Source organism: Prenolepis imparis, unplaced genomic scaffold (genome assembly GCF_030444845.1).
Source record: "Prenolepis imparis isolate NDT839.2.m4 unplaced genomic scaffold, iyPreImpa1.0 SCAF_12, whole genome shotgun sequence".
Classification (NCBI taxonomy): domain Eukaryota; kingdom Metazoa; phylum Arthropoda; class Insecta; order Hymenoptera; family Formicidae; genus Prenolepis; species Prenolepis imparis.
The window spans coordinates 9992266-10018817 of record NW_028141170.1 but is presented as its reverse complement, the minus strand read 5'-3'; the positions used below and the strand labels follow the sequence as shown (position 1 = coordinate 10018817).

Sequence of the window (26552 nt, the reverse complement as noted above, 5' to 3'; positions counted from 1 at the left end):
TCTTGTTGCTCCCATTCCCAGGCCGGATTATCATCGCCCCGTCGCTGTTTTCTGTTGTGTTTTCGGGGGCCGTGCCAAGGGTGAGAAAAATCATGCGGTCGCGATAATCGTCCACGGTGCGAGGAAAAAGGATAGGGAGGCAGCCGCGCCACTCGGAGGCTCTTCCCCGTCGTGCGTCCGTCTCCGACCTCGCCGAGAGAGAGAGAGAGCGATCGCGTCGTCTCTCGACACGCCGCCGCCGCCGCCGCCGCCGTCAAGATCCGTCGTCGCGTCGGCCGCGCCGCGTGCAGGCAGGTGTAATTTAATAAGCGCAGGCAGGCAAGGCTGGGGTGGCTGGCTGGCGATTTAACAGGATATCGATTTGTCTCGCGAGCAAGCCAGTGGCCGCCGCCGCCGCAGCAGCCGCGTTGCTCATCGAAGAAGCGACACCGCGTTATTATATCGTCGCAGGCGACAGTTTGTTAGGGGGACAGAGCGCCATGGACGTCGATATTTTTGGGGCACAGCGGTGTCGTGCAGCTGTTGTGCCGTGCCGTGCGGGCTCGACGGGCGACGAGATGTGACGCGAGACGATTCTTCTTCCCTTTTCGTCACGAAGAGACGAGTCGAGGCACGAAGAGGTGGAGGAGGAGGTGGTGGTGGTGGAGGTGGACGAGGTGGAGGAAGAGGAGGAGGCGCGGAACGGAACACGTTACGAGATTACGGTCCGAGAGGCGGATGCCAACGCACGGGGGAGTCGTTCCTTGTGTCGGCGCGTCGACCTTGCGTAGAACGTTTTTTCCTCCGCGCTAGGGCGCTGGTTTTCATTATACGCGGCGCGTATCATTGTAAGAGGAAGAGGAAGAAAAAAAAAAAAAAGAAAACAACGACACTTGTTGTAGGCAACGATGGAGCTCAACAGCGGTGCGGGGGCCCCCCTGGGTGCCGTGGCCTGTCCGGTGTGTACCCTGTATCTGCGCGAGGGTATCAGTCTGCAGAGGCATCTGGACACCCATCCCAAGGAACAGGTTATAGACGCTCTCATCAAGGCTAGCTCCTCCTATATTCAGACGCATCAGCAGCAGCAGCAGCAGCAGCAAGCTACCGCTAGCCCCCCGGCATCGGTGGTGTCGCCACAACCTCCGCAAGCTTCGCCGCAGGCTCCTACCTCTATTCAGACGCCGCAGACGTCGCCCCATGTCTCGCAGAACTCCTCCCCGCACATCTCCGCACATTCGCCGTATCCCATAGGACCCATCTTCGAATGTCCGCCCATAAGTACCATGATGCCGCCACAGTTTACCTCGTTCAGCTATCAACAATTCGTCAACAATGGGACCATGATGATACCGCAGTACGCGATGGCGCCGCAGGCCAATCAGATGATGCAGATGCTGTACAATCCTTACGGTATGTACCAACAGCAGCAGATACCCACCGTCCAAATGATCTCACCGGTTGCAGCTATCCCGGGTGCGGCGAGGATCCGACCGGTGGTCACCATGGCCGGAGAGAGCAGTGTCAGGACCGCTCTGGCAATTCCTGTAAATAGTCCCGAGCCGAAGCAGATCCTGCCCGAGATTTTGCCGGACACCGAGCCCGAATCCGGGCAAGTTATATCCGGGGACGTCAATCTGCCGGCTGCCTCGCCTGTGTTGCAGAACGAGGACGCGTCCATCAGACAGGAGGAGAGCAACGACAATGTCGCGTTGCCCATCGATCACAGAGGACAGCAGATGCAGAGTGCCTCGTCGCCTGGTGAAAGTACGGTGCAGCATGGCTACAACGCTATTCCTAGATCCATCACGATCGCCTGCGCCATGAATAACACCGATGAGGATAAAGTGGAGAGTGTACTACCGGACATGGAGGATACGGAGGAGCCATCGAGCGCAAATATCTCGGCTGTAATGTACGAGCAACCCGAGACACAACAGTTTGCGCAACAAGGAATCATGGGACCTGAAGGGTACGTGAGTATATTCAATAGGAAGACTAATGCAACGAATGACGTTGACTCTATGGCGTGCGGTGTCGAGTCGGAAATGATGAGAGACGAGGAGAGACCAGGAAGCCGCAACAGCAGCAGTAGTAACGTCAGCAATAACGTTTTATCGCCGCGGGATCCAGTGGCGATAGACGCGTTGAAGGATTCTATTCAACCCGAGCTTAATTCGATGGAGAAGCTGGAGAATCTGATCACCATAATGGAGACGGAGCTTAATAACGCTTCGCTCGAAAGGGAAAAAGGTTCACCCGACGAACGGGAGAGATTGGTAGACACGAGGGAGAAATCCGACAGGGAGGAGACCGTGATTCACGACACCGTAGTGACAATTCTAAGCTCTCGCGAGAAGAATCACATATTGCCTGATATACAAGAGGATCACAATACATGGTGCCCGAACGATTATGTAGATAACGAACTGAGAACGCTAGAGCAACCTTGTTATTTCTCGTACAATACGTCAGAGTGCCCGAAAGTAGACGACGGTTTGCAGAGACTGGAAAAGAGTTCACACATGTATAAGTATAAGCATAGTTTTTCAGCGCCCCCGTCTCCCGTCACCGCGAGGAAGCGCAGGACCTCGGGACGTCGTTTTAGCGCGCGATCGGAGCTCGGATCTTGCGAGAATCTCAGCCGATATCATAATCGCGCTGGTTTCGACGACGCGGCGGCGATGGAGGACGAGGACGACGACGACGACGACGACGACGACGACGATGACGACGAGGATCTGGACGAGGACGAGAAGATCGACGAGGAGGACAACTTCGACGAGGCGGACATGGAGATCGAGGAGATCCCGAGTCCCCATACGCCTTTCGCGGAATGCGGCGTGAGATCGCACACCCCGTTGTCCACGATCAGCGGTATATCCGTGTTAAGAGTCAGGAAGGATCTCAGCAAACCGTGTTCACCCACGTCCATGCATTCGTTTCATCACGTGGACAGTGATAGCGTAAGTCACGACGAGGATAGCAACGGCGTAGATAATAATCTTGTAGATAATATTGCAGAGAAAGATCCGATCGACTGTTCGCAAGTCGACGAAGAGAAGATTAAGATTGATGAGCATCAGCATCAGGAGGAGAACGTGCGCGAGAATGTTCAGGACAAGATTCAGGAAGGTTCGTCGAGCAGCAGCAGTAGCAGCAGCAGCAGCAGCAGCAGCAGCAGCAGCAGCAGTAGTAGTAGTAGTAATAATAATAGTTATACGTACCAGCAATCGGTGATAACCGAACACGTTAGTTCATTCCCTGTGATGCACTCGCAGCCATCATCCGTCTTGATGCACGAGTCGTCGTCGTATTCCGCCAAGACTCCGCAAAATCTCTTAAACCTGTCCGAGTCGATCGATCCTACGACAAGCGCGACGACCGAGTCCAAGAGCTTTCACTCTTCTACTACCAAATCTACGTTGATGCCGAAGCAATCGATGGAACTGCTCAACATAAACGAGGACGCTCACGCCGGACCGATGAACGTCTTTGAATTCGACGGACTACAAATATTAGTTCCTAGTACATTTATAAGCGATTCGTCCCAGAAAGCGGTGAGCGCGACCAGCCAGCAATCAATGGCGAGTAGCGAGGGTGCGATAGGTATCGACGAGGAGGTCAAGAGCATCAATATGCGTGCCGATGAAACTATGCCGCCTAGAGGTGAATTGTCCGAGCAAGAGAGCAATGGATGCACGGAGCCGTCCGCATGGCAGGTTTGTTATATCCATTATTATTATTATTATTATTATTATTATTATTATTATTATTATTATCCTCAAAAATAATTACATGTACGGTCGAGACTCTTCAAATGTGTATATTCTTTATTTATATCATTATTTATATTTTATTATTTATATATCATTATTTATATATTATTTATATATTCTTTATATATAATGATATTCGGTATTTGCAACCATTTTAGCGAAAAGAAAGATTATATAAATTTGTTTGAACATTTTGCGTGTATAATTAGTATGCAAATTTTTCTAACATACTAAATGTACATACAATCAAGAAACATAATTTATAAAAGGAAATTATTTAAATAATAGATTGAATAGAGACTCTGAAATACAAAATAAAAATATAAAAATAGTATATCAAAAGTAGGAGGGGGGGGGATGTCCTGATCCCCACAATAAACAAATAATTACTATTTGTAAGTAATTAGCTGAGGATGATCCACAGAAAGAACCCGAAACGTATTTCATAATATCTCTCTTTATATATAAATAATATACGATTGTTAAATATTAAATTGTCATTAAAATATGCAGAATTATGAGATAACATATGCTGAGTTTTATATGTGTAAATTTTAAAATTAATTATTAAGAAAATAATATGAAAAAGATCTTGTTACATTATAATTTATAATTATCATGAAAATATTACGAAATTATTATTATTATTGATCTGTTATTGTTATTATAAAATTTACACTTCAATGTTTCATTATACATATTTAATTATTGTTAAAAATAATACGTGCTAATGTTTAATTATATTCTAAAAAAGTTTATATATTCTAAAAAATATTAAATTATGTTCTAAAAAAATTAATATGTATGTAATGAATATAACAAGAATAATTTCATCAATTTTTTAATGAAAGTATCTTATTATATCATTACATATATGTATAAGTTAATCGTAAGAGAATTTAATAAATTATTCGAAAACTAATTAATATGCATATTAAACAGTGAAGTAAATCTAATAATGTAAATAAACACATAAAATTTGTTATTACAATTCATTACAAAAATTAGATATAATTTAACATTCTTTATACAATGTATTTTTCTTTTCATAGATGTACATGGGTCAGGAATCTTCGCGCATGTCCACCTCTTACGATCTGTTGGCACGAGAGAGCTGGGAGGAATCGGAAGGATCCGACAACGAGATCAGCGGTCCGCTGTTGGATAGTAGATCGTTGGCCACGCACTTCACCTCGAGTCTGTTTCTGGACCGGGACCGGAAGACACCGACCAAACGGACGTTCAAGTGTTCCCACTGTAACGAGGTATTCGATTGCCCGAAGGAGCGCAGAGTTCACAGTACAACGGTGCACAAGGACGCGGTGCCTAGTAGCAGCAGAGACCAGTTGGAGCTGCCGGAGATCAAGGACATCAAGTTGCTGGACAATCGTGTGAATGTGTTCGAGGATATATTCGTGCCGGCCGGTCTGCAACACATGCAACAGATATATCAGCATCATCAGCAGCCGCTCCTGCACCAGCTGCAGCCTGCACCACCGACGCAGCCTGGATCGGACGGTCTGACCAAGGCCGAGGCCGATCAGAAGATCGGCGAGAACCTGGTGATACCGTCGAGCATCGAGGTGGCCTGCGCGGTATGCGATCAACGATTCAGCAGCGAGAAATCGCTGCAGATCCATCATCGGCGGATGCACCTGACCGAGGTGAAACGCATACGCGAGAACGCCAAGTGTCAGATATGCAACGAGGAGTTCCCGTCGGTGTTGCTGTTCAACGCCCACCTGAAGATACACCCGTTGGAGTGCGGACAGTGCGGTAAGTACTTTTATCGAAAGCAAAACTTCAAGCTGCACATGAAGCGGCACCTGGGCATCAAGCCCTTCCCGTGCACCGTATGCGACAAGGCGTTCCTCACCAAGCAGAAGCTGGACGAGCACACTAACGGCCACACCGGCAACGCGCCGGTCAAGTGCAGCCTGTGCAACGAGACGTTTCGCAGGTATTCGAACCTGACCCAGCACAAGAACCGGCATCACCTCAACATCAAGAAGAAGCTCAAGGACTATATATGCCACTGCGGCGAGGTGTTTCACACGAAGAAGAAGCTCGCCTGGCACAAGGAGACCCACGACGAAAAGCCCAAGGCGTGCACTTATTGCAACGAGCGATTCATCCACATGGCCAGTCTTACCCGTCACATGCGTCGCGCCCACAATCGCCGATTCGTTCCCGATGCTCAACGCGAGAGCGAGAACGTCGAGTGTCCCATCTGCAAGTGCATCTACCTGCGATCCTCCTTAGCGGTGCACATGCGTGTGCACAACGGCGAGCGGCCGTACGAGTGTCAGGTCTGCTCCAAGGCGTTCAGCACCAAGTGGAACCTGCAGTTGCACAAGTGGACGCACGCGGCTCGCAGCACCAAGCCGTTCAAGTGCAATCAGTGCAGCGCGGCCTTCTACCGTCACAGCGACTACACCGCGCACATGAACTCACATCGGAACGTGCGTCCCTACACGTGCAACTACTGCGGCGCCCAGTTCATCCGCAAGTACAACTGTCTGCGACACGTAAAGGAGCACGAGGAGAATAAGGCGTACACGTGCGACGTCTGCAACAAGACCTTCCATCGCTCCTACTATCTCAAGGAGCATCTGCGGGTGCACTCGGGCGCTCGACCCTACACCTGCCACATCTGCGGCAAGTCCAGCGGTACCAAGTCGAATCACAACAAGCACGTGCGAATCCATCACGCGCGCGAGCCTGTAAATACCGAAAATTAAGTGTAAGGAGTCTTCTGTCTAGGTTCCCCGCGCGTGCTGTACTTAGGCGCGAATGTTCAGAGACTAAGGGATTATATTTTTACGCTTTAACCGGACATCAAGATCTCAGTATCTCGGTTTCTTCGACTCGCTGCTGCGGACGCTCTATAAGTATATAATGTTAACTCTAAGCTCATCGAAGTTTGACAACGTGACGCCAGCATTGAATCCGGTTTCGGCTCGACTGATGATTCGACACACCGGGGACAGTCTTGCTGATCGATTCGCCAGCGATTCTTGCTGTCCTTTTTCTAAATTACTAGCTACAATTACACGGGACTAAAGAATTTAGTTAAGATTATTTAGCGCTGATCGATGTTGACGTATGATCGTCGATCGTTTTATCGTGCTCGAGCTACGAGTACTATATATTATTGTCGCGTGACACACACACGGAGGGACATGTAATGGATATGTGTGCGATTGTACCGCGTTTACATACCGCGCCGACCACAATGGATCGGAGATTAAGTCGAGTTGAAGCTGAAGCGCTGAGTTATATTCGACATTTCGTATATAAGTGTACACATTTTTAAATATTATTACTAAAAGTGCGTAAAGGACAGAATGGATAAAAAAGAACTGATGTCTGTCTAAAAAGTCTAACGTTAATAGAACATATAATTTTTTTTTAATCGCCAAGTACGATAATAATACTTTTATCCGTCTAAAGAGTTGTCAAAAAAGTCGAAAAAGTGATTAAAATCCGTGAAAGAGATGTTGTTCCAATTGTTTAATTATTTGTATTATGATTCGTTATTTAATCTTTTTCACTGAAAAAAAAGAACAATGTAAAAACAATAAGAATTCAAAAGTTGAATACTTGAAGTGCCAAATTTAAGAAAGAAAAGAAAATTTGGATAAGAATAAGACACTTTTGAATTAACAAAAAAGATAATAGATAAATCAACATGATTAATAAAGGTAGCAACTTTCTTATTGATTGTATTATTTAGAGATCTAATTTTGAGATGTTTTCTCAATTTTTAGTGAAAAAAAAGATATGAGAATAAATTAGAATAATTAAATAATTGGAACAAATTTATTACTAATTGTATTATTAAGAAATACTCGTTTTAATACTTTTAAGACGAATTTTAGCATTTTTTATCAATATTTAAATGGATGAAAATATTACCATTGTATTTAATAACACAAAGAACAAAGTTAACATGAATAATTTATAATTTATGTTACACTCTTTAGGCTTTTTTCACTTATTGTTCTTTATATATATATTTTTAGTAATATAATATATATTTAATGTGCATATATATATATATATTTAAAAATGTGTGCATATACATAAAAATTTCGATAGTTTATCCAATGCTTCAGATTCAACAGTAATCTCATCATTGCCATCTCAGCGTGTATATATAACATTCTTTCAATAAGGAAATTGACTATCTTTATTAATTTTCATTTGTCATATTGATTTTGCCCATCGTCTTTTTTATATATCCGAAAGTGTCTTACAGTAACACACTTTAAGCATTGCCATGCGCATAGAATAAAAATCGGAGGCGTTATTAACACTGTCATCCGTGTAGTTTGATTCTAGATAAGTAATTTTTATCGTATCTAAAGTTTTTTTTTTTTTAATTATTGAAATACTGTTATATATATCATCAGTTTTTTGTTATTATTGACTGCGAGATATCTTTATTTCTAAGAAATTCATCGCTATATTATTTGATATGTGCATGATAATGTGTATGATGATTAAATTACTTTACTATATGATTTAGTTTGCGATGGAAAGCACTTTAATCCTTAGATATCCAAGTAATTGAAAATGACACATGTATCATGCAAGATATTCTAGAAAAGAACACGATTCCGTTATTTTATAACATTTACAAAACTGAAAATGAGTGCATTTGTACGTGGATACATTTGTACAGGAATACATTTGTATAGGAATACATTTATACATTATTTCTGTTATCGGCCATGTGTGTGTTACATATATCGCAGTTGTTTTACTTATTTGTTACTTTAAATGAAAATTAAAAGTAGATAATAATAGATTTCAGGATTAACAAATTATAATAGATGATTTAAAGTTTCGTTCTTCAAATTTTATATATTAGAAGAAAATTGTATATTGAAATTCAACATATTAAATTTCAAACAAATTTTACGTTTATTACAATACTCTTTTTTGTTTTATTTCTTTTTTTTTTTCCTTAAAAAAACACGATCCCATAAAGGTATCTAAGGATTAAACAAAAATTGTTGTTTATGATATATATTCGTATTATCGAGCAATCTTGATTTATACAGGGTTGGGATTTTATTACGTTACGTGCTATGTTGAACATTTGCATGCTGTGTAGGTCCAGTGACGTGAAACTTTCATTATCCTAAGCTAATAACAAATTTTTAATAAAGATAAACTATTATAATATATGTCACAAAAAAATTCTTGAATAGTTCTTGCGAAGGAGAAACTACGCAATGAAGGAACACGTTTGCCAACTAATAGTATAATTATTATATAAAGCTAATTAATCCAATTAATACTTACAAAGATACGCAGCACTTTTACATGTCGATGATTGTAAAGATTTCTTTTTTACAATATCTGTAATGTCTTACGTAAAAGGTGTGCAAGAGTTCCTGTGCATTGTTTGACTCTTGTATAAGCATGAATTGCGTTCTATTTTCTATGTAAGGGCCTATGAATTAATATTATGACTATCGACTATCACATAATAGTTATGTATCTTTTAGTTGTTATTCTTCTATATTTATATATTTTGCAATATGTGTATAAGGTCGTATTTTTTATTCGTTACTATAATTCCAAGACTGATCGGTGTTGGTTCGTCATATATTGCTCTCTAATACAAATCAAAATAGTTACACTTCTCAGTTTTAGTTTCATATCAGTGTTTTCGTTCGTTGCAACAAGCAATAATATTGTAACTTGAGAAATAGGAGGATGTAAATTCAGAAAAAGAATCACGGATTCACTCTTTTAAGGAATATCTCAAGTCTTGATTAAACTTTTTATTAATATCTATTAATATATCGTGCTACTACATTATTTTCAAAACACGTAAACTCTAGAGAGAGTTTGTTGTATAAAAATTAGATATAAAAGAGTATCAAAATCGAGTATTTTGAATTTGTTCTGATACTCATTCACGTGTATCAAAAATCATGTGCTATTTGTAAAATCGGACTAATGTCTTATAATATAGATATATGACATTGTTAAAAATTAAGCAGATATCTATGAATACAAGAAACGAAGAATAATTTAACATAATCTGAAAACGAAAATATCTGACAAGTCATTTGACGAATCATTAGGGGTCATTCATTCATTCTCTTTCCTTTTTGTGTTATTTTGATGCAAGAGAGCAATATTAAATAGAGGACATAGATATGTCTGAAATAATATGTTAGTTTATATATATATATATATATATATATATATATATATATATTATATATATATATATATATATATAAAATTGATTGATTGATTTGATATTAATCAAATTACATATGTGTTAAAACGAGTTCCAATTATTAATTTTAAAAGAGGCGAGGAGTGATTAATAAAGCGATTAAGAAATGCAGACTTATAACTTCACGTTATTCATAGATATTTTGATAACAATCTGAAAATTTTAATACAGTGTGGAAAAATTAAAGCATATTATATATGCTATGATGGAATTTCTCTTAAATTAACCCTTTGTACTCGATGTGCTTGTCATCCAACATTATCATCAGGTATTTCATGTAGCAAAAATGTGCAAGTATATTTTCGTTTTATGTTATTCCTAAAATCCATTAAACTCATAAAATTCATTGCTCAGCTAAACTTACAATTTGTTGGCAATTAATATAGGAAAGATAATCGAAGAAAATACAAAAAGTGTTGTAAAACATTAAATTTTGACAGAAGATATTTAGCTAGCTTTAGAAAATATAGACTTATGCACCCTGATAAAAGAAAACAATCACACATGCTGAAAACAAGTGCGAATATGAATGTGGTAATAAAATAAGAAAAAGGATGTTGTATAATGTGAATACTCGCAAATCATTAAAATAGATATATTATATATTATCGTTACAATATGTATTCGAGTGCAGTGTGGAAGTAAAAATGAAAGTAAGTGTGGTTGATACTAAACGAATTAACTTTTCGCCACGAGGTTTCATAATGGAATTGTGAAATTCATATTTAATATAGGACAGGGCAGATTTAATATTGTGTATATATGTATAACTTTATATGGAAAAGTTTGTATAACTTATATAAATGTGACGTTTTTTGCAATTATATATAATTGCATATTTGATAGGGATAAATGACAAAAAATTAGAATATCTGAGACTAAATTAAATTCTTTGCAATAATATGTACTACTATAGGGTGTTACAATAAGCGTGAATATTTTAGGGAAAGATTCTTTCGACGTTGATCGCTTTTTTACAAAAAAAATCGCTGAATAATAGAAGAAGAGGAAGTTTCTGAGCAATTTAAATTTTTTGTGGATGTAATTAATTATTTGTTCAATACAAAGTAGACTTTAATAGTGTCGGTTAGTTCAACATAACTCTAATTTGTAAAATTGAGAAGTTGAAATTTCCATTGAATGAAAATCTACGTCAATATTCTGTAAAAAGAGATCTATCCCTAAAATATCACATTTGCAGCACCCAGTGACGTGTGTGTCTTTTTATAATATTGTAATCTTTGCACATATATAGTATTCCTATTGCAGGCAATATTCAAGCACAAAGGGTTAAATTATTTTTCGTAATAAACTATAAACAAGATATTGAAATGTATTGATAATTTCACTGATAGATACTTTTTTCATTTATTTGTCATATTAATCAAATATATGATTCATCGTATATATATCTGCTATTATAAAATTAATGTATCATTATAAGTATAGCAATTGCAAGTTTACAGTCTCCTCAATCACATCAATAAATTGTTCGTTTAAATAATAAAAAAAAGAATTGATATGTGATGGAATTTCGAGGTAGCTGGAGAAGCCCACCTGTAACCAACATCGACGTCCAAATGTGCAATTGTTTAGTTGAACGATTCATATTATACGTATTCGTAATGAATGTCGTTGTAAATAATGTAAATATGTACATCAGTTCTATTTTATAATAGAGCCAATGAATTGAGATTTGGCAATTGAGTATCATACGAAACTCGAATCTACGCTATAAGCAGATAAAAGAAAAGATAGGATAATATTATCATTAAAAGAAAAAAAAACAATAAATCAACATATGTACACCTTAATAAAATTTATGTATTGAGGTACGTTTTTAAATAAGTCCCCCTTTTTTCATTTTTGTTCATACACCATTACTCCGTATTTGTAATGTTAAATATCAAAAAGAAAAAACACGTCAACGTTAACAAAAATCTAAATGATTTAAGGAAATACATTTAAATATTGTTTTATTACATGTAACAATAAAAATTCTGGGGAAAAAGGGAAAAACAAAAATATAAAAAAAATTGAAATTTTTTTTTTTTTTTTTTTAATTGATCAATCAAGTTTTTATGGAAAAAAGTTTAAATTGCATTATAATTTATAAAACTTGAGAAATAATTGAACAAGAACTAAATTTATATTATAACACATTTACATTCATTATTATATTGATCTCTTTGTTCTATGATTTAAATGTTTCTTCTGAGAAATAGTAAAAAATATTAATTGTGGAAGATGAAATATTTTTTACGATTTTAAAATTTAATAAAAATATACTTATCAATTTTTGATTCATTAATTTTATCCGAATTAAATGCATCTGAAAAGAGAAATTTAACAATATATATAAAAAATTATTTAACAGATTAGAACATTAATTAAATTATTATCTGCTATTCCAAAATGTCCATGTGTTTTTATTCGAATATTCAAAAATGTTTCTTTATTTTTTGAATTTCCCTCCATTATCAAATTTAAGCGATAAAAAAAGTTCCTAGAATAAAGGAAACTTGAATGACAGAAATCCCTGAAATTTTTTCCCTATTTCTCTACGAACGCACTTTGCTCTTTTTGTCCTGATTGGTCAATCAAAAGGTTCAAAGCGCGTGTAACAAAAGTGTGTACATGTGTACATGCATACAACATACATACATACATACATACATACATACATACATACATACATACATACATACATACATACATACATACATACATACATACATACATACGTCATTGTTCAGTATGTAACCTCAAAACTCAAAATAGTTACCGCGTTTCGATAAATTTCTCACAACGAGGACAATTCTGGGAGAAAAATCGACGAAATTTTCGACAAAATGTCAGGGAAAAGGAAGAGCGACACGCAAGTGCCGGCCGAGGAAAGCGACCTGCTGTCGATCCGTCCCCTGGGTGCCGGTCAGGAAGTCGGCAGGTCGTGCATCATGTTGGAATTCAAGGGTAAGAAGATCATGCTGGACTGCGGCATCCATCCAGGTCTATCGGGCATGGATGCTCTTCCGTTCGTCGACCTGGTCGAGGCCGACGAGATCGATCTGCTGTTGATTTCTCACTTTCACTTGGACCATTGCGGAGCGTTGCCCTGGTTCCTCCAGAAGACGAGCTTCAAGGGCCGTTGCTTCATGACGCACGCCACCAAGGCTATTTATCGCTGGCTGCTGTCGGACTACATCAAGGTGAGCAACATAGCCACCGAGCAGATGCTGTACACGGAATCCGACCTCGAGACCAGCATGGACAAGATAGAAACGATCAACTTCCACGAGGAGAAGGACGTGTTCGGCATCAAGTTTTGGGCCTACAACGCCGGCCACGTGTTGGGTGCCGCTATGTTCATGATAGAGATTGCTGGCGTGAAGATCCTCTACACCGGTGACTTCAGTCGGCAGGAGGACAGGCACTTGATGGCTGCAGAGATCCCAAACATTCATCCCGACGTTCTGATTACAGAGTCCACTTACGGCACGCATATCCACGAGAAGAGGGAGGACCGAGAAGGTAGATTCACCAATCTCGTGCACGAGATTGTCAATCGTGGTGGCAGGTGCCTGATACCAGTGTTTGCGCTGGGTAGAGCGCAGGAACTTCTACTCATTCTGGACGAGTATTGGAGTCAGCACTCGGAACTCCATGAAATACCGATCTACTACGCCTCCTCGCTGGCGAAGAAATGCATGGCTGTTTACCAGACGTACGTCAATGCCATGAACGACAAGATCAGACGACAGATTGCCATCAACAATCCCTTCGTGTTCAAGCACATATCGAATTTGAAGGGGATAGATCATTTTGAAGATATCGGACCCTGTGTGGTGATGGCTTCACCTGGTATGATGCAGAGCGGTCTATCCAGAGAACTGTTCGAATCCTGGTGCACGGACGCGAAGAACGGTGTCATCATAGCCGGCTACTGTGTAGAGGGTACACTGGCCAAAACTATTCTGTCGGAGCCGGAGGAGATCACGACCATGTCTGGGCAGAAGCTGCCCCTGAAGATGTCCGTAGACTACATATCGTTCTCCGCTCACACGGACTATCAGCAAACGTCGGAGTTCATACGCACCTTGAAGCCGCCCCACGTAGTCCTAGTACATGGTGAGCAGAACGAGATGGGTCGATTGAAGGCTGCGCTACAACGGGAATACGAGGACGATCCCAGCACCAGCATGGAGATACACAATCCGCGAAATACGGTGGCGGTGGAGCTCTACTTCAGGGGTGAGAAGACCGCCAAGGTGATGGGCACCCTGGCGATGGAGACTCCTAGACCGGGGCAAAAGTTGTCAGGCGTTCTGGTTAAGAGAAACTTCAATTATCACATGCTCGCACCCTGCGACTTATCCAAGTACACGGACATGAGTATGAGTCAAGTTATACAGCGGCAGAGTGTCTACTTCGCTGCTTCGTTGCCTGTACTGAAGCATCTGCTGACGCAGATAGCCGGTAGCCTGGAGGTCGTGGACGACAAGAAGCTGAGAGTGTTCAAGAACGTTGACATCACGATCGACGGCAAACTCGTGATGATGGAATGGGTGGCTACGCCGGTCAACGATATGTACGCGGATTCGGTTCTAACTGCGATCCTGCAGGCCGAGATAATGGACCAGTCGCCGAAGATCCTAACTGCACCTACCAAAATGGACCGGATGCACTTTAAGGAATGTCTGATAGAGATGCTGCAGGAGATGTTCGGCGAGGATTCCGTGCCCAAGATATTCAAGGGCGAGAAGCTCTACGTCACGGTGGATGGTAAGAAGGCGCATATAGATCTGTTGAACCTGGAGGTGACCAGCAAGGAGGATGAGACTTTGCAGCAGATAGTGCAAACTGCGGTAACGAAACTGCATCAGTCGTTAGCGCCGCCTTGTGATGTAATCTAGTGCAAAAATAGATACATATATAACGTCATTTTAATAAAAATTATTTTACACTGTTAAGAATATATATTTATTGTTTATAAATAATATTAATATTTGCTTTCATATATAATTTTAATTCATATTTCGCACATGCCATACAAATCGTTTCATGTGTTAATGATACTCGTCATATTATTTTGATTTAATATAAAGACTGCTGTAATATTTCATACCACGTATCATTATATATATGTTTAATAAATTTAGTTTATACTATCGAATTATATATATTATTTTAAATTATTTAATTTCTTTTTTTAGTTTAAATTGTTTTGAATATATATTGCAAGTATAAAAAGGTATTTAATAAATTTTTTTTTTAATTTTAAATATTTCTCTAATTTTAAAAGCTGATTATAACTTTTATATCTATTCCTCGAAGCATATATGTGTGAGAGGGAAAGAAATACATATAAATTATATATATATATATTTATTTAAATATATATTTAAAAAAAATATATATATATATATATTTTAAAAAATATATTTTAACTTATATATTTTTTTAAAAATATATAAGTTTATTTCACACAAAACAGAAAATATATATATATATATTAAAATTCTTTATATTTTTTATAATTTCTATTACATTCTATTTCCATTTTATATATATAATTTCCAATATGTATATATATATATATATATATATATATATATATGATTTATATACATATATGAAAATGGTAAAGACTGAGGTAGGTCATTGAAAAAATATTCAACTTTTTAAAAATATAAAAGTATTTTGAAAAAATAAAAAGTATTTCTTTTACTTTTAAATATGAATTGATACTAATCTCTCTATCTTTTCTTCCTCGGAAATAATTTCAACATGATCAATTAAGAAAAAATTTGATAAAACCAAATATTGATGTATAGTAGTAATATTTGAATGATTAGAAGAAAATATATATAATAGATATCTAATTTTTCTAAAATATTTACGAGTTCAATAGATTTCAAATTCTTCATTCCTTAAAAATTCATTCCGTAAAAATTATATATATATGTGTAAATTAAGATAAACAATCTAGAATATTTACAATTCTCACAAATATAAAAGATAAGTATGTGTAAAATATATCTACTAAATATTAACATGATACGTAAATACTTGCACATGATCAATTATACAAAAAAAATATATAAAAATAGAAATATCGATTTAAAAAAGAATGATATAATGCTACGATTAGAAGCTTCTGCTAAAATTCATAATCGGTTAAATCACCCCAAGCAGGTCCAACTTTGATTTTTACTGGCAATGGTACAGTAAGTTTGCATACATTTTCCATTGATTCTCTGATTATTTCAGCAACCTCTTGCAGATCTGCTAAATTTATCTGAGATAACATTAAAATAACTTTAATAGACTCGAGTGAGATAACCGGTGGATAAAAGAGATTGATTTAATTAAAATACTTACTTCGTATAACAATTCGTCGTGTAACTGTAATATTAAATAACCACCTCTTTGTAACATATCTCGACTACGGCTTCGTAGTTTGCGAGTGATTTGCTCTGGAAATATAATAGCCGAATCCGGGAAGTTGCATCTTATCATCTCTTCTATACTTATCATAGCTTTCTTGACTATATCTGCTGCGGAGCCTTGTACTTTTGTGTTTACCGCTTGTCGTTCCGCTTGTGCTAAAAATTTGATAGATTTGCAAAAGTTATTGAAATATTTATAACACTTGACAACTGTGCATGATAATCAATTCACCTCTTATGGATGACTTTGTACTCTTTAGATCCGGAAGCTGTCTGCGTCTTCCGAGTAATGTTGTCACGTAAGCGTCGCGATGCGCTTCTTCCAATACATCGTTCAACCATTTATATATACCGGGATACGTGCTCATAAAAGATTCTAAAAATTCCTGAGCTTCAGATTCGCTTATACAAAGATTTTCAGCTAGTGATTTCACTCCCATGCCATAAATCATGCCGTAGCATAATTGTTTGGTGCGCTGACGCATCTCCACTGTTACCTAAACATTTAGACGATGAAAACATAAATAATAAATAAGTGATACATAAGAATTTCAAAAATATATACATAATAAATAACAAATAATAATAATAAATAATAAATAAATATAATATATATTATTTTATAATAATATTATAATAAATAATAAATAAATAAATAATACATATATAATATTATTTTATAATAATCTAATTATTTTATTTTTTATAATACCTCTTCTTCTAATACATTATTCCATTTGGCGGCGATACTTTTAAAAATATCGCCCGGTTGTTTCATAATTTCGCACAGAATTGAATCTTGCGAAAAGTGAGTCAAGAGGCGTAATTCGAGTTGACAATAATCAGCGGACAGCATTATGTTACCCAGAGCTGGCACGAATGCCATTCTTACGCTTAGTACGAAATTATTGTCTGAGAAATTAAAATCCTTTGGTACATTCTGCAAATTTGGTTCGTGCATCGAAACTCTTCCCGTCACTGTACAAGTAATGCAATTACCGTGAATACGAGAATTCTTTTGAGTCAAGTTTAATAATGGCTGGATGATCTGTGTAGACAAAAATGTTCTGTCAGATAAAATGATTTTAATCGTAATCATTAGTTCTTTCCTCTATTATATTCTCATTTAAAAAATTTCTCAATTAAAAATAAAAAAGTGGGAATTAAAATACAAGAAAAACTCTACATGTAACAAAAACTATTGCAGATGTATTAATAATATATAATAGAATTATATATATTACTAGAGATATATATTCTCAGGCCAAATAGAATATTATTAGTTTTGTAATATGATAAAATATATGAAGTAAACATATACATTATTTATCCTATACCTTTGTTTTTGTTGAACTCAGTTTCCGCCATGAAATCACTAGATTCGATATTGGATTATCACATTTTTCCAAAACAGTTTTACTTGTACTGACTTTCTTATCCTTATATAAGCCCAAGACCTATAACATGCATATTATGATAATATTATGTATATAATATATAAACTTTTCAAATATATATATAATTTTAACTTGACAAACCTGGCCAACTTCCTTAGACGATGAAAAATTAAATTTTCTACCTGCTAATTCATAAGCTTTCGTTTCTAAAGATTGCATTTCGTTTGAAGTAACCGATGCCAGTTGTTCTAACGATTTTATATTTACGTTAATGCCCGATAATTCCATACAAGCTAAAATTGTTGCGGTTCTCATCTCCACCTCTGGAAATAAATGAAAGCATTGATAAATGAATCATAAGGTAAACAAAGAGATCATACATTTTAAATCTTTATTACCTCTAAATGTATAAAGTAGAACGGGATTAAGTTCTTTTAATTTATTCATGACATTGTCCATCATGTGCCATGTTAACACAGCTTCTGCTGCTGATCTATATTCGCCCGGTAAAGAATTGTGCACATCCATCCCAGGACCCGACCAGGAACAAGAATTTGTGCGTTTCATTATGAAATTTCCTTGGGGAAAGTATTGGGTCACCTGTTCAAAATTTAACGAAATAAAAATAATATGCTAACAAAAATTAATAATTCTAATAAAAATATATAATATAAATATATAAAATAAATATAATAAATATATAATAGTATATATAATAAATATATATAATAAAATATATAAATATAAATATATATATTTCTTTAAAAATTTGAAAGTAGAACTTTAATATAAATTTATAGATCAAAATATTTAACATAAAAAAATAAAAGCTTAAAAAATATATTAACACATTTGTCTAAAAAAAATGTTTATATTATTAATCTCAATATCTTTCTTTTGAGTTATCCTGCATAATAAAATATTATTGAAAATCTCACCATTTCGTTGAAAGTTCTTTCGGAATCATTAGTGCATAACCAATGTGCAATTATTGGATCCAGAAATCTACATTTGGCAGAGATTCCACAACATTGATATAAGACTTTATATATATCTTTTATCGCAAAGCATCTCATATACAATGCTGTATCGTCGAATAATTCTTTCAATAGAGCCATTTGTTCTTTTCTGGAGACCTTCGATTCTGGAATAATTGTAATTTATTCAATATTATATATTATTAATATATTATCAATATATATTATCAATATATTATTTAATATATTAATAATATATAATTATATTATTATTAATAATTTATATAATTATATATTATTATATTTAATTATATATATTAAAGAGTATAAAAAAATAGAGAAAGATAATGCTTTCACGATTAGAAAGTATTAATGAAAAGCACATTTCTATTACCTGATGAATTACTAAGAGAGATATAGTATGCAATATTGCCTTCCCAGGATATCGCAATCCCGCGAATTTCCATATTTCCGTGCGCATAACTCCTAGATTTTCTGGACTTTTGTCTTCCCTCCGCGTTGGAGAAACCGCAAATTTTCGAACCTATACTATTTGTATTATCCACGGATGTATCGCAATGTAGGGCTAACGCAATGTTTCGCTTCTTCAACACAACCCGTTTGAACAGATTAAAAGTTGCCCTATTGTCCGCAACTTTTACAATATTCAATATGTTCCAATCTATCGTTTCGCTCGGCAAATCTTTTTTGTCATCGGGTGACGCGACTTCTATCTTGGATTTTACGTTTTTGTTCAGTTTGACGTTCGATTGCGTCTCCTGCTTCGTCCTAGAAACCGATTTCAGGGTCGTCTCGTCTTCGGAATTATATACAACACTATCTGCACTGCAATTCGGAGTGAATAAATTTTGTTCCACAGTTTCCTTCAATTTTGGTTTCACTTTCTCCTTCGTTTTATCATCTGCTTTGTCACTCGATCCCGTTGTTACAGGAGAGTTCAAACGATTATTTATCTCCGTTATCGTGTCCTCGGCGATTTTCTGAGAACGCAATTTACGTATTCTCTCCAATTTTGTTCTCGTTCGATTTTTGCTATCGCAGAGAGGGGATTCGATCTGCTGCGAACCGACGATAATGTCATCCGAATCGGATTTGTTCAATTCTACTGACATTCTTCTCTCATTAATGATTATATTTGTTATGGGAGATTCCACTTTCGCTACTTTCGGCAATTTAGGTTTCCACAGTTCCACTTTTTCTTCGATCACAGCAGTACGTTTTTTAAGGTCCGTTTTACGCAGGCTTTCTTTATCGTTTGACGCGGCATTTTTTGTACTTTTCGGCGTAACAGATACATTTGCATCCGCGATGTTTTTAATTTTTGCCGCAGACATTTCCTTCTTGTTATTTTGACCACTATCCGCTTGGACTATCCGCTTCAGCAATCTTTCGGAATTATTCCATGAATCGTCGCCCCACGACAATACGCTGTCTCTAGTTTGTACGAGCTTGTCCGTGTTTACATTTTTTGCGTCACCTTCTGCCCGCGATTGTGTTTTGCCGACATCTGGACTGGGTAATTTTTTCTGTAACGCATCCGCGAAGAGATCCAGGTCGCTTGCAAACATTTTGGAATCTAAATCCGACAAGTGCGCGATATCCACGACATTTTGCTCGAGGAGGTCGCAGAGTTGGGTGTCGAGATTCAAACTATCGCCGAACAAACTGGGACTCCTTGAATATGGCGATTTACTGTCTCTATCTATAATAGATCTTCTTGCGTTTCTGTCTATCAAATTCTCGTCGTTACTTTTTATTTTATTCAAGCTGAAAGCCTTTGACTTTTTGTTAGGTATATCGTTAACATGCTGATTGGATTTTTCTGAATCTTTGTTTTTTCTCTTTATCTTAGTGCTACTATCGCTCGCGAGAGAATTTTTCTTTCCTTTAGGAGTATTTAGTTGTTCATCATTAGTTACTATATCGGGAATATTTGGTCGTTCATCAATAATTATTATATCGGGAATGTTTATGTCGAGGAAAACAGAATCTCTCTCGTCTTCCGAGATTTTTGGTGATAAAATTGCTTCATTTAAATGCTGATTGTTTGATTGAATCGTTTCCTTTTTGTCAGGCATATTACTTTCATGAGTTTCTTTAGAGATATCAAATTTCGAATTATCATTCTTTTGATTTTCGTTACTTGCAGGCTCTTCACATTTGGAGTCTATGGATGTCGATCTCGAATTTTTTACATCTAATTCTGTCCGAATTTCTTCTTTTATAGATGTAGCTTCAACATCTTCTATGTGTGTATTTATTTGCAGAGATTGCTGCTCGTTTTGCTCCCATGGAAGTTGCTCGAGTCCCAATTCTTTCTACAAATAATTATTATTTTATTGAGGCGAACGTTTGAATGTATTCTATTTATAAAATATTATAAGTTACGTACCTGAACTAACATTCTTGCTTCTTGAACTAATAAAACTGCAGCTTGTTGCGGTGTGAGACCATCTCTTCCAGTGACAAACACTGTTCTCATTTTATTTCTTTTCTCTGCTTCAAACGCATATTCTCCTTCGTATTCTTTTTCACTAAAATGTATACAAAAATTATTAAGATGTATTATAAATGTATGAATGTATGAATGAAATCCCTCCATATTCGATATTTTCTGCTACTGTTTAAGTTTGAAAATATATTTAATATTATATTATTTACTTTTTAATGATAAATGCACACAGATGTGCATATATATATATAAGAAAGATAATTTATATGAAAAACACATGAATTTAATTCATTTGTACCTTTCGAAAGGGAGAGCTTTGTAGAGCGCGCGTTCGACATTAAGTTCATTAGCAACAGCCAAGTCTGCTACGCATGTTATTCCTTGTTTATACAGACTTCTTGCTCGCAAACCGTTTAACATCGGCAGACGCAATAAATCTAATAATTCTCTACAGACGCCGAATTGTAATCTCGTTTGAAATTGGCTCACTAATAACTCCATGCAATCCCAGCCTAACTGCTTGCAAAATTGCGTGACCATACCTAACATAAAATTATTTTTTGCTATAGAAAATTCTCAAATAATTAATTAGATATATAATTATATAATTTATATTATATATATATATAATTTATATATTTATTATAATCATTTATATTTTATATATATATATATATATATAATAGATTTTATTTATTTTACATATATATAATTTATAAAATAAATTATATATATATATATATAAAATAAAGCTTTTTATTATTTTAAATTTATTAATTTTATTAATTTACCTGCGTATGTACTAGCAGATTGTTGTAAGGTCTGTAATACTCCACGACAACATCCGTATTTTTTGCAAACTACGTGAAGTGGAACTTCTTTAACTAAATCATGTAACGCCAATGCACTGTAGAATCTTTTATGTATATTCAACTGTAATACAAAACATTTGCATTTTAGAGATTCTTTGAACTAATATGAATATTGATTCTGATAAAGAAGCATATATATGATTCAAGTGTATCCTGTAGTAGATAAACAGTGAATTACCGATTTTCCAGGTTTAACGACTCCTTTAATGGCTGACATGACATAACGTTCCTCCACTCCAATGAGTTTTCCAACTCTGCGCTCGCTTTCCGAGATGGTATTCCACAATTCATGAAATACCATCCAATCGACTGTTCCAATCTGACATCCAGCAGAGAGCGGAGTTACCAAATATATCACATGCAATTCCGTGTCCAAAACGAAACACCTTCTTGCTTTTTGTAATTCCTCGAATAGAAACAATCCTTCTCTGGGAGGTATAGATGCGGCTAGACACGCTTTCCCAAGCGGCGTTGCTATCCACCTGGATTCTCGTTCTGTGGTTTGTAATCTGTATGGTAGGAAGATTATATAAATTAATATTAATTTTTAGAAAATTATAAAGCGACAAAATTCATACAAAAACATTCTACAAAAAAAAGTGACACATACAATTAAATTTATATATTTATAGTATATTTACAATAAAAATTCATTATCCAATAAGAACTTTATTGCTTCGTCGGAAAAAGTTTGTATATCAGACTGTTCGCTCAAGCTCAGCAAAGTACAATTGATATACAGTTTTAGATCTTCCAATGTATATAAAACTTCGCTAGCCACTGCTTCTAAGAGCGCTCTTATTAATAGCGTGGAATCGTTAAGGCAAGATTCAATCGGATCCAGAGTTGCAGTGAGTAAGGAAGAAGCTGTATTGCGTTCAGTTGGCTTGCATATTAGTATACTTTCCCCTGAAAAATTAGAAATTTTGATTAGTTTATTTATATTATTATTAAATAGTGTAATCTATTTTTTGGTCTTATTAGCTACAATCTAATTTAGATTACAAAAATAATTATATTTTTAGTTTTATTTCAAAGATCTTTTTTAATTGTATATAATCATGATAATCAAACGATTCGCTCTAATCATTCCAATATTTCTTACCTGCACTATCTTTCCCCATACGGCCAGCACGTCCTATCATTTGTTTGTAAACTAAAGTATTCAATGGAGTGTTACCAAACAGAGGTGATCTTATGATTACTCTTCGTGCAGGTAAGTTCACTCCACTGCTTAGCGTCGATGTTGCTATAAGGACTCTCAAGGACCCCGTTCTAAAATTACAACATCAAGTTTAATATAGCCCCACGAGATCTATGTCAGTTAAATAGAAAGGGAAATAATTCATCACCTGAAGGATCCTTCTATTATATCGCGTTCGTCCATCGTGAGTCCAGCATGATGAAACGCAATGCCGAACGAAACCGTGTTCTTTAAAATGTTATCCAGGCCGCTTGGGCTGCGCTTTAATTGCTCCAGAGTTTCCTGAATCAATACATTGTTGATCTCTTTCCTTAACATCTCTCCGAGCACTGTATTTTTACAACCTACCCAGAGATTGAGGTAAATGTAAGAGATAAACATCTCTTCTCTTTTTAGCTGTACATTTTCTTACACTTTCTGTACGTTAAATAAAACGAATATAATGGCATATTTCGCGAAGAGGTGAAATGAAACTACAGAAAAATGTAGAAAGTACAAAACAAATTTATATTTATTCGAATTTGATTTAATTACGGATAATTGAAGCAGACCTAATTTGTAGAAGGTTGCAGCAATTTGCTCTGCCAATTTCTCGCACCATTTCTTTGTAGGGCAGAAAATCAACACACTATGACCAGAGCTTATTGTTTCGATACAAAGTTGCAGAATATTATCCACATCTTTTTCTAATTCCGGCAATTCTGCTAATTTTCTGACAAGGTTCAATTTGTTGTCGTATATATTCTCTCCTACCTACAAGTAGAAATTATTTTAAATATAATAATTGTTCTAAACAATATAACAATAAAGTTTTGTTTAAATAAATAAAAAAATTTTTTTAATGTATATATTTTTACCTTGCAATATTCATTTAAAGGAATGGGACGAAACTCAGTCTTGTACAATTCTGCATTTAGCCATTTGGCTAATAGAATTAAATTTGGCAATGTAGCTGACATACCTATCAATTGTATGTTGATGTCGTCGTTACTAAAATGTTACATAATATTAAAAGAATTCCAATTACTTTACTTAAACTTGTATAAAAGACATATTGACAAGCTCACCGACTAGTCATGTATTTCAACTTTGTCAAAAGTAATTCCAAAAGGTAACCACGATTAGGATCACCCAGTAAATGCAATTCGTCTATTATCACAGCTCCTAAACTGCTTAAATCGTTCTCCTCCATCAAACGATTTACCAGCGAATTCGCTTTCTCTATAGTGGCTATCGCAACATGAGTAGCGGCAAATCCACCAGGTGGTACAGTTCCTCCCATAAATCCCTCCACTCTTATTCCAATGTCGGACAATAAATCCTGTAAATTTATTAAAATTCATTATAGAAGATATTATATGACATATACAGCAACTTAGCTTAAGCATATCTCTTACTTGAAAGTAATACATTTTTTCTCTAACAACAGAAACAAATGGCAAGATGAAGATCACTTTCTTTTTCCTTTCTAAAATAGTCTTAACCAACAGGATTTCAGCAACAAGGGTTTTTCCTGCAGATGTAGGCGCGGAATATACAAGATTCTTCCTCTCTTGTATTACTTGATGATTTGATAAACATTCCATCTGCCATTCAAACATGCAGTCTACTCCACGAGCAATGTATTTCTGAAAAATAATGACTATCAACATTGAATTCTATAACATACATATATAGCACACATAGTACGATAAACATAAAAATTATACACTTACATTGCACACACTTATACAAAATATTAGAAGTATTGTGCATTTATTTCAGATAAATATAAATACAACAAAGTTTTAATTATTTAAAATCATGTTATAATTTTCAAGAAAAACTTTACAATATATATATCAAATATTGATAAAAATGATGCAAATTATCAACTATATTTCATACTGAAATTCCAAAAGTTATGATAATAAAATTATATTAAAATGCACACATCTTCTAATATATATTTTTATGTATAATTGTATTGCAGACACACAATATCGCAGTATAATATAATACTTGAAGAATATTTGATGGTAAGTTCCACGACGCCAGTTTACATCTTTCCTGGGTGCAAAGAGCTCGGGACAAAATAACATTCGAGATTTCTCTATCGCATGTAGTATCGATGCTTGCTGACATTTCAACGCTGCTGCCACTTATTGCGTTACACACGTTATCATAAGACTTGTTTTTACGGAGACTCTGCATACTAGATTTATCGCCTTTCCTCCCGCTGTTAATAACATCAGGTGGATGCTTCTCTCTCGAGTTGGTCATATTAATATCCTCTTTGTTTTCACAAGGGGGAATCCTCTGATTTTGCTGAGACGACAGAATCTTATCTGTAGCTTTGGAAGTACTCGATGCCGAGGATACCTTCTCCTTTCTCCCGTTAATTCTAGAAAATGTAACGCTATCTTCGAAATACTTTACAAAGTCGGATCCACTTTGCTTTATTATTCCTTTCGTAGGATCTGACAGTTTCGACTTATCAACGTCCTTGACAGCGAGTTTCGAAGCCAGTAAATTCTGTTGGGAATATTCACTCACATTGTTACTATTTTCCTCCCGCGAGACTTCATCGTTTTCTCCTCGCAGGACTTTGCAATTTTTTTCGATATTTATATGGGCGAATAGGGTATCATCGCCAAAAGACAACATTATTCCCGAGTCATTCACCGTATTTTGACATTTGACCGCAGGAGGCGATTTAAATCGGCCTGAGAGCAACTTCAGGTACAAGTGTCGCCATCAGTTTAAATTACAAAAAATCTCTATCGATTTTGAGAATCGAGAAATGCGCCGATTGGTTGCCGGCTAGGGAATCTCTAGTGATTTTTTAGTCGCAGCCAATCAGGCTGCGTGACAAATGTTCTTTCGTCGATTCGCAGTGAATATAGCCGCGCATTTTACTTCGGCAAAAGTGTGTCGTTGTTTCCAATCTTCGCTTTTCGTGATTCATGGATTTGAAGATTTGGCTCTACGGAGCCACAGTGTTGCCAATTTCAGGGGTGAGCCTTGGCGGGTGGAGGGGGGAACGGTGTGTAGGGGGCTCGGGGGTGCGCGCGCCGTTTCGTCACGTGACCGCGTCACGTGGTTTGGCGGCTGCGCAGATGTGGTGGTGGGGGGCACACCAAACCACGTGACGCAGCCACGTGACGGGGTCACGTGACGA

General features: G+C 36.4%; 2 protein-coding genes across 3 annotated transcripts; one reads left to right on the top strand and one right to left on the bottom strand.

The window, feature by feature from the left end:
* LOC145943965 (uncharacterized) lies at positions 1-15177 on the top strand. The gene is made up of 3 exons (XM_083051885.1): positions 1-3698; positions 4808-6493; positions 12822-15177. Exons 1-3 carry the CDS (start codon positions 888-890, stop codon positions 14931-14933), a joined length of 6609 nt encoding a protein of 2202 aa, XP_082908011.1. The 5' UTR covers positions 1-887; the 3' UTR covers positions 14934-15177.
* A 508-nt stretch (positions 15178-15685) lies between these two features.
* Positions 15686-26087, bottom strand: Dnapol-theta (DNA polymerase theta). 2 transcript variants are annotated; one of them, XM_083051293.1, is made up of 21 exons: positions 25394-26087; positions 24790-25020; positions 24460-24713; positions 24250-24382; positions 23944-24145; positions 23541-23736; positions 23294-23463; positions 22830-23097; positions 22367-22697; positions 22108-22249; positions 21615-21858; positions 21257-21398; positions 19238-21182; positions 18805-19010; positions 18265-18466; positions 18008-18189; positions 17807-17926; positions 17182-17517; positions 16702-16966; positions 16402-16625; positions 15686-16318 (listed from the first exon to the last, which is right to left on the bottom strand). In XM_083051293.1, the coding sequence occupies exons 1-21, from the start codon at positions 26036-26038 to the stop codon at positions 16181-16183; spliced, it is 6576 nt and encodes a 2191-aa protein (XP_082907419.1). In that variant the 5' UTR covers positions 26039-26087; the 3' UTR covers positions 15686-16180. The 2 variants fall into 2 exon arrangements, with proteins under 2 accessions (XP_082907419.1, XP_082907420.1); XM_083051294.1 differs by lacking the exons at positions 15686-16318; positions 16402-16625; positions 16702-16966 and having other exon boundaries at positions 17309-17447.
* Between the last annotated feature and the right edge of the window lie 465 nt (positions 26088-26552).

Excerpts from the sequence above, each read along its gene's own strand:
- Dnapol-theta (XM_083051293.1), bottom strand. The coding sequence starts at position 26,038 with ATGTTGTCTTTTGGCGATGATACCCTATTCGCCCATATAAATATCGAA. Across the intron at positions 22,250-22,366 it reads TCGTTAAACCTGGAAAATCG|TTGAATATACATAAAAGATT; the intron begins GTAATTCACTGT and ends TTTGTATTACAG. Across the intron at positions 19,011-19,237 it reads CTCTCTTAGTAATTCATCAG|AATCGAAGGTCTCCAGAAAA; the intron begins GTAATAGAAATG and ends CAATTATTCCAG.
- LOC145943965 (XM_083051885.1), top strand. The coding sequence starts at position 888 with ATGGAGCTCAACAGCGGTGCGGGGGCCCCCCTGGGTGCCGTGGCCTGT. Across the intron at positions 3,699-4,807 it reads CGGAGCCGTCCGCATGGCAG|ATGTACATGGGTCAGGAATC; the intron begins GTTTGTTATATC and ends TTCTTTTCATAG. Across the intron at positions 6,494-12,821 it reads AGCCTGTAAATACCGAAAAT|TCTCACAACGAGGACAATTC; the intron begins TAAGTGTAAGGA and ends TTTCGATAAATT.